Below are 12836 nucleotides of genomic sequence, written 5' to 3'. Positions count from 1 at the left end.
AGCATCTGCAGAATTCCTGTTGTTTGCAAATATCATAGATTTGTTTTTATGATGTACAATTGATATGAAGGCATTGAAGCATTGACTGTTAATTTTTCTATATAGACACTGCCTGACTTGCTGAGTTTCTCCATAATTTGGTATGTATTTCTCATCTCATTTCTTTCCTGTGCATTCATCCTTAAACACAATTTACAAAATAAATTGATTATAACTTTGAGAGCTATACATTAAGTTCTCGTCTGCTGTTGTCTAACTTAACCCAAACTAAATGTATGTGAACAAACTGAGATTGTTTTCTTACGTTGCCTCTTCGTACATTGATACCACACTATTTGACGCTCCTCAGATTTATAATGAATGGATGGTAAGAGGATTCGTTAACAGCATTATCAGTTCTAGATTCATCAAATGTGAATCAAAGGCTTTACCATTTACACTTATCTTTATATTTTAATAAGTAGGGGATATCAGAATAGCCAGAATCATTTTTTTAAGAATTACGAATTAAACTTTGCAAATTTGGATCTTTGAAAGGACGATTGTGACCACTTAGCTAAAACCTGGACAAAGGCTATCTATGAAATCACCCATTATGCAAGTGATTTTGCTTTCCATTCTTGTTTTTGATGTAAAGAAATGTAGCTTCCAGCTGAAATATTAAACTTAAGCCTTTAGTAGAGGTGACATTTGAAGGGAAGTGAATTGAACACTCATCAACCAGAAGAGAAACTGACCTGATTCCCTGGTGTTGAATCTAGTCATGGAAAGTTTTGAAAATCATATCCCCCAGTTCAGTATTTCTGTACAATGTATGTTAAGTGTGTGCAACATATAGAACTACATTGACATTACAGTATATGTGCTTTTTCTTTAATTCTGAGAACATATCTAAACTGTGTTTAACAGCTTTACATAATATTGTGTGTTCAGAGTGCACCATTAAAAATGGACATTTTGCCTTTAATATAATCAGACATGTCAATCACTGACATGTAGTCTGTGAGTAAGTGGTTGGCAGGTTTGAGCTCCTCTTTTCATTGGTTCGCACTAACTGGTATCTATAGGTGCCAGCTTAAAAGTTATATAATTACACAATAATACATATTAAGTAATTTTATATATATGAATTTAAGCTTTCTACACAATATATGTAAAATATGACTGTATGAACGTTTAATTCAGAGTTCAATTTATGAATTTGCACGTTTTCCCCATTGAGTTCCTCCGTAACCATATAACGTATATGTCACTGGTGCCAATAAATATAAAATTTTCAATGTAAATTCGTAATCAAAGTACATGCTATATATGTCATCATATACAACCTTGAGATTCAGTTTCTTGCAAATATTCAGAGTAGGATCAGGGAGTCACAGAGGGACCAAACCCTACGGAAAGCGAGAGGGATGGCGAGGGAAAGATGTGCTTAGTGGTGGGGTCCTGTTGAAGGTGGTGGAAATTGCGGAGGATAATGTGCTGGATCCAGAGGCTGGTGGGGTGGTAGGTGAGGACAAGGGGAACTCTGTCCCTGTTGTGGTGGCGGGAGGATGGGGTGAGGGCATCGTTGATGACGGCAAAAAGGAAACCACGAATCGGTCCCTCCGTGACTCCCTGATCGACACTTCCCTCCCCCCGGATCTCCCACCCAACACTTATCCCTGTAAGCGTAAGTGTTACACCTGTCCCTACACCTCCTCTCTTACCACCATTCAGGGACCCAAACAGTCCTTTCAGGTGAGGCAACACTTCACTTGTGAGTCTGTTGGGGTCATCTATTGCAACCGGTGCTCCCGGTGCGGGCTCCTCTACATCGGTGAAACCCGATGCAGATTGGGGGACCGCTTCGTCGAGCACCTCCGCTCCGTCCGCCACAACAAACAGGATCTTCCTGTTGCCACCCACTTCAATTTCACTTCCCATTCCCATTCGGGATGGCTAAACTCAGGTTGGAGGAGCAACACATCATATACTGTCTAGGTAGTCTCCAGCCCCTTGGTATGAACATAGAATTCTCCAACGTTGGGTAATTCCCTCCCCCTCCCTTCCCCTATCCCTATTTCACTCTACCCCCTCCCCCAACTGCCTATCACCTCCCTCATGGTTCTGTCTCCTTCTGCTACCCATTGTTTTCCCCTATCCCTTCTTCACCTTTCCTGCCTATCACCTCCCTGCTTCCCCTCCCCCACCTGTTTATCTTTCCCCTTGCTGGTTTTTCACCTGGAACCTACAAGCCTTCTCCTTCCCACCCTCCCCCCACCTTCTTTATAGGGCCTCTTCCCCTTCCCTCTTCAGTCCTGACAAAGGGTTCCGGCCCGAAACGTTGACTGATCGTTTCCACAGATGCTGCCTGACCTGCTGAGTTCCTCCAGCGTGTTGTGAGTGTTACTTTGGAGTCCAATATTGCTATTAACTAATGGTATTTATTAGTAACTATGCAATACAGTAATATAAATGCAGATATATCAAACAGGTTAGCAATGATTATGCATAAGTAAGTGTGGAAATATACGAAAACCCAAGCTTCTTCAAGTCTAGGGGTAAATAGATATTCTTACGATGATGAGTGAAGTTCGGTTCAGTTCGTGGTATTGAGTTGAATAGTGATTGAGAGTGAGAGAGAGGGAGAGATTTGAGACTTCAGGTGAGCTGAAGCTGTCGATCTTCCCGTTGTCCTCCGAAATCCTTTAGAAGTCACCAACTGTGACCTCAACAAAGGGGACCATTCTTCTGTGGTGAAATTGTCAACCCAGGCGAGGGTTGCAACACGAATAACTCCCCACCGGTCACCCCTTTTCACACTGTGAAAGCCACTGATTGATCCGGCTGATCGATCCTCCAAAACCCACCTTGCTGTGGGCACAACAAAGCTCATTCAGTGTCCAAAACCATGTGTCTGTAGGTCTAACACCTGACTTCTGTTTATCTCACCGTGCTGAATACTAGCTGTCCATCAAGCAGCTCCTCCCTTCTCTCTCTGTAAGAACTTGGAAGCTGCCAGTGTCCTTGCAGAAAGTATAAACAAACTATGAGCAGTCTTCACCTCGCTCTCTCTTTCTTTCTCTCTCTTTTTAACAAGTTGTCTGTGTTGAAAAACTTTCTCTTTTTCCATGGCAACCAAAAAGCTGACAACAGTAGTCAGTGTCCTTGTAAAAGAGTAAACGTGAGCTAAAAGGCAGACTCTTGCCCCTCTCTCTCTGAGCAGAAATTCAAAAGTTAGTCTCAGTTCTTTTTTGTGCCTTAAAGTGACAGTTCCCAGCAAAAAGGAACCCAGGGGTACATAACAAGTGTTTTTAAAATTTTAAGCCTTCACATGCTTTGAAAATTACTTAACATGTCCACACAGAGAGATTATTTTTTTCCTGATACACAGTCAAGTTCAAGTTCTTTTTAAATGCTCTCTTTTAATATATGAAATTCTGCCCATACCTGAAGTTAAGACATATTTTACTTTAACACCAAACTATAATTTCTCTCCAGAAATTAGACTTCTGCTATTTATGGTACAGAAACTATGTGCTAACTTTATGCAATTAGTGGAAATGCTAAAAAATCAGGGCACTGGTGAAATTTAACTCCAAAAAAATTGTCAGGTTAGTTTTTTCACATTTTGGTTCAAAGGGAGATTTAGGTAAATATCTAATGATGACTGCCTGCAGATGCTGCAACTAGAGATCACGGGAAGTGTGACCCAGCCTTTAAGTAGACTCTTCATTCTCTGCAGTGAATCAGAGTGAAGGAAACACCTTCACCACCAGCAATGGGAAACGAGACAGGCCTAATTAGAGAGCAAAATATTCTTTCTCAGTTCGGACACATCATGCTGTGTGAAGTTTATACCTGAGTACAGGGCTTGCTCTTTGTCTTATTGTAAAATTGTCAATTCATCAAATGTGAATCAAAGGCTTCACTATTTACACTGATGTTTCCATTTAATAAACAGAGGATATCAGAATGGCCAGAATTTTAAAAAGATTTTTGATGTAAACTTGGAAAATTTGGATCCCTAAACGGAGTTTGTTGATGATTGTGAGTGTTCAGCTAAAACATGTTTAAATGACTATGAAATCACTCGGTATGCGAGTGACTTTGTTTCACATTCTTGTTGTTGATCTCAAGTAGTGTAGCTACCAGCTGAAATATTAAACTTCAGTCTTTAATTGAGATGACATTTGAAGGGAGGTGGATTAAACATTCATCAACCAAAAGAGAAACTGACCTGAAATCCCTGGTGCTCACCCCAGTCTCTAATTGTTTTGAGAATCATGTTCCCCAGTTCAGTATTTCTATACAACGTATAGAAAGTGCATACAAAATATATTACCACCTTGACATTAGAGGAGATTTTTCTCAAGTTTGGGAATGTCGAATCTGTGTTTAACATATTTATATAATTTTGTGTGTTTAGAGTGCAATATTAAAAATGGATTTTTTTCCTTTAACATAATCAGACATGTCAATCACTTACCTGTTGGAAGTTTGAGATCCTGACTGGTCAAGAGCGGTTGGCAGATTTGATCTCCTCTTTCTATTGATTCACACTGACTGGTATCTACAGATGCGAGTTTAAAATATATTTAATTATACATATGAATCTAACCTTTCTACACAATATATAAAATGTATGAACACTTAATTCAGAGTGCAAGTTTTGAATTTTCACACTTTTCCCCATTGAGCTATTCTGTATTTGTTGCAAACAACTACAAAATGTTTAAAGTAAATTTACTCTAAAATTCGTAGTAGAATGAAGAAAAACAGTAGGTATACACAATCAAAAACTGACAAACAACCAATGTGCAAAAAAGAAGCACTGTGTAAAAAAAATATAAGTGTCACGTACCCCGTGACAGGTTAAAGAACCAGCAGAAATGGAAAACACTTTGGAGTCCAGTATTGCTATTAACTAATGGTATTTATTAGTAACTACACAATACAGTAATATAAATGCAGATAAGTCAAACGGGTTTTCAATGAATATATGTATATAAGTGTGGAAATCTATGAAACTAAAGCTTCTTCAAGTCTAGGGGTAAATTGATAGTCTTACAATGATGGGTAAAGTTCAGTTCAGTTCGTGGTATTGAGTTGAGTAGTGATTGAGAGAGGGAGAGAGGGAGTGATTTGAGTCTTCAGGTGAGCTGACGCCACTGATCTTCCCGTTGTCCTCCAAAATCCTTTAGAAGTCACCGACTGTGACTACAACAGAGGGGACCGTTCTTCTGTGGTGGAATTATCAACCCAGGCAAAGGTTGGTCACACAAATAACTCCCCACCAGTCACTCCCTTTTCACACTGTGAGAGCCACTGATCAATCCGCCTGATCGATCCTCCAAAACCCACTTTTTCTGTTGGCACAACAAAGCTCATTCAGTGTCCAAAACCATGTGTCTGTAGGTGTAACAGCTGACCTTCTATTTATCTCACCGTGCTGAATTCTAGCTGTCCATCAACAAGCTCCTCCCTTCTCTCTCTGTAAGAACTTGGAAACTGCCAGTGTCCTGTCCTTGTAGAAGGTATAAACAAACTGTGAGCAGTCTTCGCCTCTCTCTCTCTCTCTCTCTCTCTTTTTCTCTCTCTTTTTAACAAGGTGTCTTGTGTTCCACAACTCTCTCTGTCTCTCTTTTGGATGCACAATTCATTGGGGTATTTCAGGACCCCGTCACCTAAGTTAATAAATAATACTGAGATCGTGAGTTACATAGTCCTTGAAAGTGTCCTTCGGTTGTGGAATCAACTCAGAGTTGGCATGAGTGAGATTATCTACCCTGGTTCAGGATGATATTTAAAATTTTAAATATTTTAACATTTTTAGTCTTTCCACATTTTGCTTTAATAATTACTTAAAATGTATATCAACATAGAGAATTTTATTTCTTGATATAGAGCCAAGTTAATACTAAATGCTCTCTTTTAATATATCAAATTCTGTCCATATCTGAACAAAACTTCTTTGTTTTAATATCAAACTATAATTTCTGTCGAACTTATATTTCCTGCATTTTTGTTACGCCAAATACGTGCTGCATTTACCCAGTTAGCGGAAATGCTAAAAGTCAGAGTACTGGCAACATTTATTTCTAAAAAACATCTAGATAAGTTTTTGCACATTTTGGTTCAAGAGGAGATTTATGTAAATATCCGATGATGGCTGCCTGCAAACGCTGCAGGTGCCAGGTCATTGCCACTAGGGATCATGGGAAACGTGACTCAGCTTCAAAGTAGACTCTTCAATCTCTGCAGTGAATCAGAGTGAAGGAAACATCTTCAACATCAGCAATGGGAAATGAGGCAGGCCTGATCGGAGAGTAAAATATTCTTTCCCAGTTAGGACATATCATGTTATGTCTGGTTTACACTTGAGTGCAGGGCTTGCTGTTTGTTTTATTGTAAATGAAAAAAATATGTTATATAGTACATATTTGCAACATTTATCAATTAAAAATGAACTGTCAACACCATAGTGATGTCAAATTGTGTCGAATTACACACAGAAAATGACAATTGAGCTGAAGTTATTTGCATCGTGAATTATTTGATCCCATTTCATGACTAGTGAGACATCACCATACTGTAAAAGGGCTGGATGGTTTGGAGTTTGTAAAATGTGTGCAAGATAGATTTTGCAGCAATACATAGAGGTACCAACTAGAGAAGGGGCAGTGTTGGTTCTCTTGTTAGGGAATGAGATAGGTCAGGTGATGGAGGTATGTGTTGGGGAGTACTTCGGGTCCAGTGATCACAATGTTATTGGTTTCAATATAATTATGGAGAAGGATAGGACTGGACCCAGGGTTGAGATTTTTGATTGGAGAAAGGCTAACTTTGAGGAGATGCGAAAGGATTTAGAAGGAGTGGATTGGGACAATTTGTTTTATGGGAAGGATGTAATAGAGAAATGGAGGTCATTTAAGTTTTGAGGGTACAGAATCTTTATGTTCCTGTTAGGTTGAAAGGAAATGTTAAAAGTTTGAGAGAGCCATAGTTTTGAAGGGATATTGGAAACTTGGTTCGGAAAAAGAGGGAGATCTACAATAAATATAGGCAGCATGGAGTAAATGAGATGCTCGAGGAATATAAAGAATGTAAAAAGAATCTTAAGAAAGAAATTAGAAAAGCTAAAAGAAGATATGAATGGTGTGAGCGTGGAATGGGTTGCTGGCAACAGTGATGGAGGCGGATACAATAGGATCTTTTAAGAGACTCCTGGCCAGGTACATGGAGCTCAGAAAAATAGAGGGCTATGGGTGACCCTAGGTAATTTCTAATGTAAGGACATGTTCGGCACAGCTTTGTGGGCCGAAGGGCCTGTATTGTGCTGTAGCTTTTCTATGTTCTATGCTGCTTTGGCAAGTAAGGTGAAAATAAATCCAAAGGGTTTCTACAGTTATATTAATAGCAAAAGGATAGTGAGGGATAAAATTGGTCCCTTAGAGAATCAGAGTGGACGGCTATGTGTGGAGCCAAAAGAGATGGGGGAGATTTTGAACAATTTCTTTTCTTCACTATTCACTAAGGAGAAAGATATTGAATTGTGTAAGGTAAGGGAAACAAGTAGGGTAGTTATGGAAACTATGATGATTAAAGAAGAGGAAGTACTGGCGCTTTTAAGGAATATAAAAGTGGATAAGTCTCCGGGTCCTGACAGGATATTCTCTAGGACCTTGAGGGAAGTTAGTGTAGAAATAGCAGGGGCTCTGACAGAAATATTTCAAATGTCATTAGAAACGGGGATGGTGCCGGAAGATTGGCATATTACTCATGTTGTTCCATTGTTTAAAAAGGGTTCTAAGATAAAACCTAGCAATTATCAGCCTGTGAGTTTGACGTCAGTGGTGGGTAAATTGATGGAAAGTATTCTTAGAGATAGTAAATATAATTATCTGGATAGACAGGATCTGAATAGGAACAGTCAACATGGATTTGTGCGTGGAAAGTCATGTCTGACAGATCTTATTGAATTTTTTGAAGAGGTTACTAGGAAAGTTGACGTGGATAAAGCAGTGGATGTTGTCTATATGGACTTCAATATGGCCTTTGACAAGGTTCCACATGGAAAGTTAGTTAGGAAGGTTCAATCATTAGGTATTAATATTGAAGTAGTAAAATGGATTCAGCGGTGGCTGGATGGGAGATGCCAGAGAGTAGTGGTGGATAACTGTTTGTCAGATTGGAGGCCGGTGACTAGTGGTGTTGCCTCAGGGATCTTACTGGGTCCAATGTTGTTTGTCATAAATATTAATGATCTGGATGATGGGATGGTAATTTGGATTTGTAAATATGCGTATGATAGGTGGAGTTGTGGATAATGAAGTGGGTTTTCAAAGCTTGCAGAGAGATTTAGGCCAGTTAGAAGAGTGTGCTGAAAGATGGCAGATGGAGTTTAATGCTGATAAATGTGAAGTGCTACATTTTGGTAGGACTAATCAAAATAGGACATACATGGTAAATGGTAGGGCATTGAAGAATGCAGTAGAACAGAGGGATCTAGGAATAATGGTGCATAGTTCCCTGAAGGTGGAATCTCATGTGGATAGGGTGGTGAAGAAAGCTTTTGGTATGCTGGCCTTTATAAATCAGAGCATTGAGTATAGGAGTTGGGATGTAATGTTGAAATTGTACAAAGCATTGGTAAGGCCAAATTTGGAGTATTGTGTACAATTATGGTCACCGAATTATAGGAAAGATGTCAACAAACTCGAGAGAGTGCAGAGAAGATTTACTAGAATGTGACCTGGGTTTCACCTCTGAAGTTACAGTGTAAGGTTGAACAAGTTGGTTCTGTATTCTTCGGAGTGTAGAAGGTTGAGGGGGAACTTGATAGAGATATTTAAAATTATGAGGGGGATAGATAGAGTTGGTGTGGATAGGCTTTTTCCATTGAGAGTGGGAAAGATTCAAACAAGAGGACATGAGTTGAGAGTTAAAGGGCAAAAGTTTAGGGGTAACATGAGGGGGAACTTTTTTACTCAGAGAGTGGTACCTGAGTGGAACGAGCTTCCAGCAGAAGTGGTTGAGGCAGGTTCGATGTTGTCCTTTAAAGTTAAATTGGATAGATATATGAACAGGAAAGGAATGGAGGGTTATGGGCTGAGTGCAGGTTGGTGGGACTAGTGTGAGTAAGAGTTTGGCATGGACTAGAAGGGCCGAGATGGCCTGTTTCCGTGCTGTAATTGTTATATGGTTAAATTTGAACAACTTTAAGGACATTAAAACACTACTTATGTGCATTTCACACGTAAAGCACACTAAAGGTTTTCAATTAGGTATTAATTGGTATTTTATTAGATCTAAAATAATACTTGAAAACTCTTCAGTGGAAATGTTTTTATCACCCAAGTCCTTGAACACGAAGCAAGTGCTGATTGTTGTATTTGAATAGTAAGATGTTAAATGTTTTCATGACCATTAATGATTGCTTTCCAACATCATGTTAACATTATTTAATTTACACAAACTTTTGTACTAAATATACACAATATTAGCTGAATGTACAATGAGTTTGTTTAACAAAAACCATAGAACCCGACACAATTAATTGATTTTTGAAACCTTAATAGAAAATTGTGAAATACTGGTGTGCTAGTTATATTTACTATCTATATTAATAACTTCACCAGGGCTCATCAGCTGTCTTTGGTAACTCATCGAGGAGAAGGAAAACTCTGATCTCAAACCTCTGCTGTCTTGCAACTACAGTATATCCGCTCACAGGAATGCTTTGGGAGTAAACCCCATGGGACAAAACCAGAGCTGGAGTCCCTAAGGCAGTCCTATATTGAGTTCAATGCTGACTGACATCTCCTGCGACGTTGCTGGTGCCAGACTGTATCAGTCTCTGCAGTTCCTTCGGGTTCATCAGATGTGTGGAGAGGGTGAGCTTGCTACGTGGACAACAGCTTTCTCTACGTATTGTACTGCCCAGGCTTGCACATCCAGATATCTAGTATGTAACATCCATGGTCAACCCTGACCAACAGATACCCCATCATAAATGGAGGGAACACAGTATGAGTTATTCAAGTTTATCGAAAAGTCAGAGTACTGGTGAACTTCATCTCTTAAAAAAATGTTAGGTTGTTTTCTCACGTTTCAGTTCAAAGGATATCTATGTACATATCCAACAATGGCTGCCTGCAGACGCTGCAGCTGCCAGATCCTTGCCACTAGGAATCATGGGAAGTGTGAGCCAGACTTCAAGTAGACTCTTCACTCTCTACAGTGAATCAGAGTGAAGGAAACACATTCAGCACCAGCAATGGGAAATGAGAAAGGCCTGATCAGAGAGTAAAATATTCTTTCTCAGTTTGGACACATTATGCTATGTGTAGTTTATACATGAGCGCAGGGCTTGCTCTTTGTTTTATTGTAAATGAAAAGATAAAGTTATACATGATATTTCCAACATTTTCAACTATAGGTTAAGAATGAGCAGTCAACACCTTGGTGATGTCAAATTGTGTAGAATTACACACAAAAAATGACAATTGAGCTGAGGTTATTTACATGTTGAACTGTTTGATCCCATTTGCTGACTGGTGAGATATCCCCTTGAAACAGGTGTAAACAATTTAAATGACATCCAAAACCTATTAATGTGCATTTCACACATAAAACAGACTAAAGGCTTGCAATTGGATATTAAATTATATATTTATTAGATATAAAATACTATTAGGTAACTGTTCAGTGCAAATTTTTCACCACCCAAGTGCAGTGAACAGGAAGCAAGGGTCGATAATTGTATTTTAGTCGTAAAATGTTAAGGTTTTTCATCACCATAATGATTACTTTCCAGCATTGTGGTAAATTTATTTAATTTGTATTAAATTTACATAATATTAGCTGAATGTATTGTATCTGTGTTTAAAAAAAAATAGAACCAGAAACCAATAAATGGTTCATTCAAAGCTTAATAGAGAAATGTGAAATAGTGGGATGGTATTTATATATACCATCTATATTAATATTTCAATCGAGGAGACGCAGTGTGAGTTACTCAACTTTGTCTGTGATATGAATGTAGACATCAGGCACACTGTGATAAGAATCACAGTATGGCCTCCTCTGTATTGGTGAGACCCGATATAGATTGTAGGACCACTTTATCGTCACCTTCATTATGACCGCCACAATGAGCAGGATTTCCCAGTGCCCACCATTTTAATTGTTCTTGCCATTCCTGTTTCAACACAAAATTCTGCAGATGCTATAAATCTTCAGCACACACACAAAATGCTGGAGGAACTCAGCAAACCAGGGAGCATAAATGGAGGTAAAAAAAAAGTCAATATTTTGAGCCAAGACATATGCTGTGAAGAAAATGACATAAATTTGTTTTTATGATGTGCAATTGATCAGAATGTGTTGAACCATCATTAGTACATTGATACCATACTGTTTGAGATTCTTCGGATGAACAATTTATAATGAATAGATGGCAAGAGGATTTGTGAACAGCAAAATCAGTTCTAGATTCATCAAATGTGAATCAAAGGCTTCACTATTTACACTGATGTTTGCATTTAATAAACAGAGGATATCAGAATGGCCAGACTTTTAAAAATATTTTTGAAGTAAACTTCGAAAATTTGGATGCTTAAACAGAGTTTGTTGATGATAGTGAGTATTCAGCTAAAACCTGTTTAAATGACTTTGAAATCACTCAGTATGTGAGTGATTTTGTTTCACATTCTTGTTTTTGATCTAAAGTAGTGTAGCTACCAGCTAAAATATTAAACTTCAGTCTTTAATTGAGATGACATTTGAAGGGAGGTAGATTAAACATTCATCAACCAAAAGAGAAGCTGACCTGAAATCCCTGGTGCTCACTCCAGTCTCTAATTGTTTTGAGAATCATGTTCCCTAGTTCAGTATTTCTATACAACGTATAGAAAGTGCATACAAAATATATTACTACCTTGACATTGAAGGAGCTTTTTTCTCAAGTTTGGGAACGTCTAAACTGTGTTTAACATATTTATTTAATTTTGTGTGTTCAGAGTGCAACATTAAAAATGGACATTTTACCTTTAATATAATCAGACACGTCAATCACTTACCTAATGGAAGTTTGAGATCCTGACTGGTCAAAAGCGGTTGGTAGGTTTCATCTCCTCTTTCCATTGATTCACACTTACTGGTATCTACAGATGCTAGTTTAAAAGATATTTAATTATATATATGCATCTAAGCTTTCTGTACGATGTATAAAATGTATGAACACTTAATTCAGAGTGCAGGTTTTGAATTTTCAGACTTTTCCCCATTGAGCTATTCTGTATTTGTTGCAAATAACTACAAAATGTTCAAAGTAAATTTACTATAAAAGTTCATACTCTATATGTCATCATATACTACCTGGAGAATTGTTTTCTTGCAGACATTCAGAGTTGAATGAAGAAAAACAGTAGGTATACACAATCAAAAACTGACAAACAACCAATGTTCACAAAAGATGCACTGTGTAAATAAAAAAATAAGTAAATAAATAATACTGAGATCGTGAGTTACATCGTCCTTGAAAGTGTCCATTGGTTGTGGAATCAACTCAGAGTTGGCATGAGTGAGATTATCTACCCTGGTTCGGGAGGATATTTTAAATTTTAAATATTTTAACATTTTAAGTCTTTCCACATCTTGCTTTTATAATTACTTAAAATGTATATCCATATAGAGAATTTTATTTCTTGATATAGAGCCAAGTTAATAATCAATGGTCTCTTTTAATATATCAAATTCTGTCCATATCTGAACTTAAAACTTCTTTGTTTTAACACCAAACTATAATTTCTGTCCAGAAATTGGATTTCCTGCATTTTTGTTGCACTAAATAT

The 12836-nt window shown here is 38.0% G+C and overlaps 1 protein-coding gene across 11 annotated transcripts in view; it reads right to left on the bottom strand.

The window, feature by feature from the left end:
• LOC134353698 (protein IWS1 homolog) overlaps positions 1–12836 on the bottom strand; it is a 69784-nt gene that overhangs the window by 37322 nt on the left and 19626 nt on the right. For all 11 annotated transcript variants that reach the window (XM_063061972.1, XM_063061965.1, XM_063061968.1 and 8 more), the window contains 2 exons: positions 12063–12155; positions 4469–4552 (listed from right to left, as the gene is read on the bottom strand). In XM_063061972.1, coding sequence (XP_062918042.1) covers positions 4469–4552; positions 12063–12155 — 177 coding nt within the window. The remainder of the gene's footprint in view (positions 1–4468; positions 4553–12062; positions 12156–12836) is intronic.

This window comes from Mobula hypostoma, chromosome 11 (genome assembly GCF_963921235.1).
Source record: "Mobula hypostoma chromosome 11, sMobHyp1.1, whole genome shotgun sequence".
Lineage (NCBI taxonomy): Eukaryota > Metazoa > Chordata > Chondrichthyes > Myliobatiformes > Myliobatidae > Mobula > Mobula hypostoma.
This window is presented reverse-complemented; position numbering and strand designations above follow the sequence as displayed.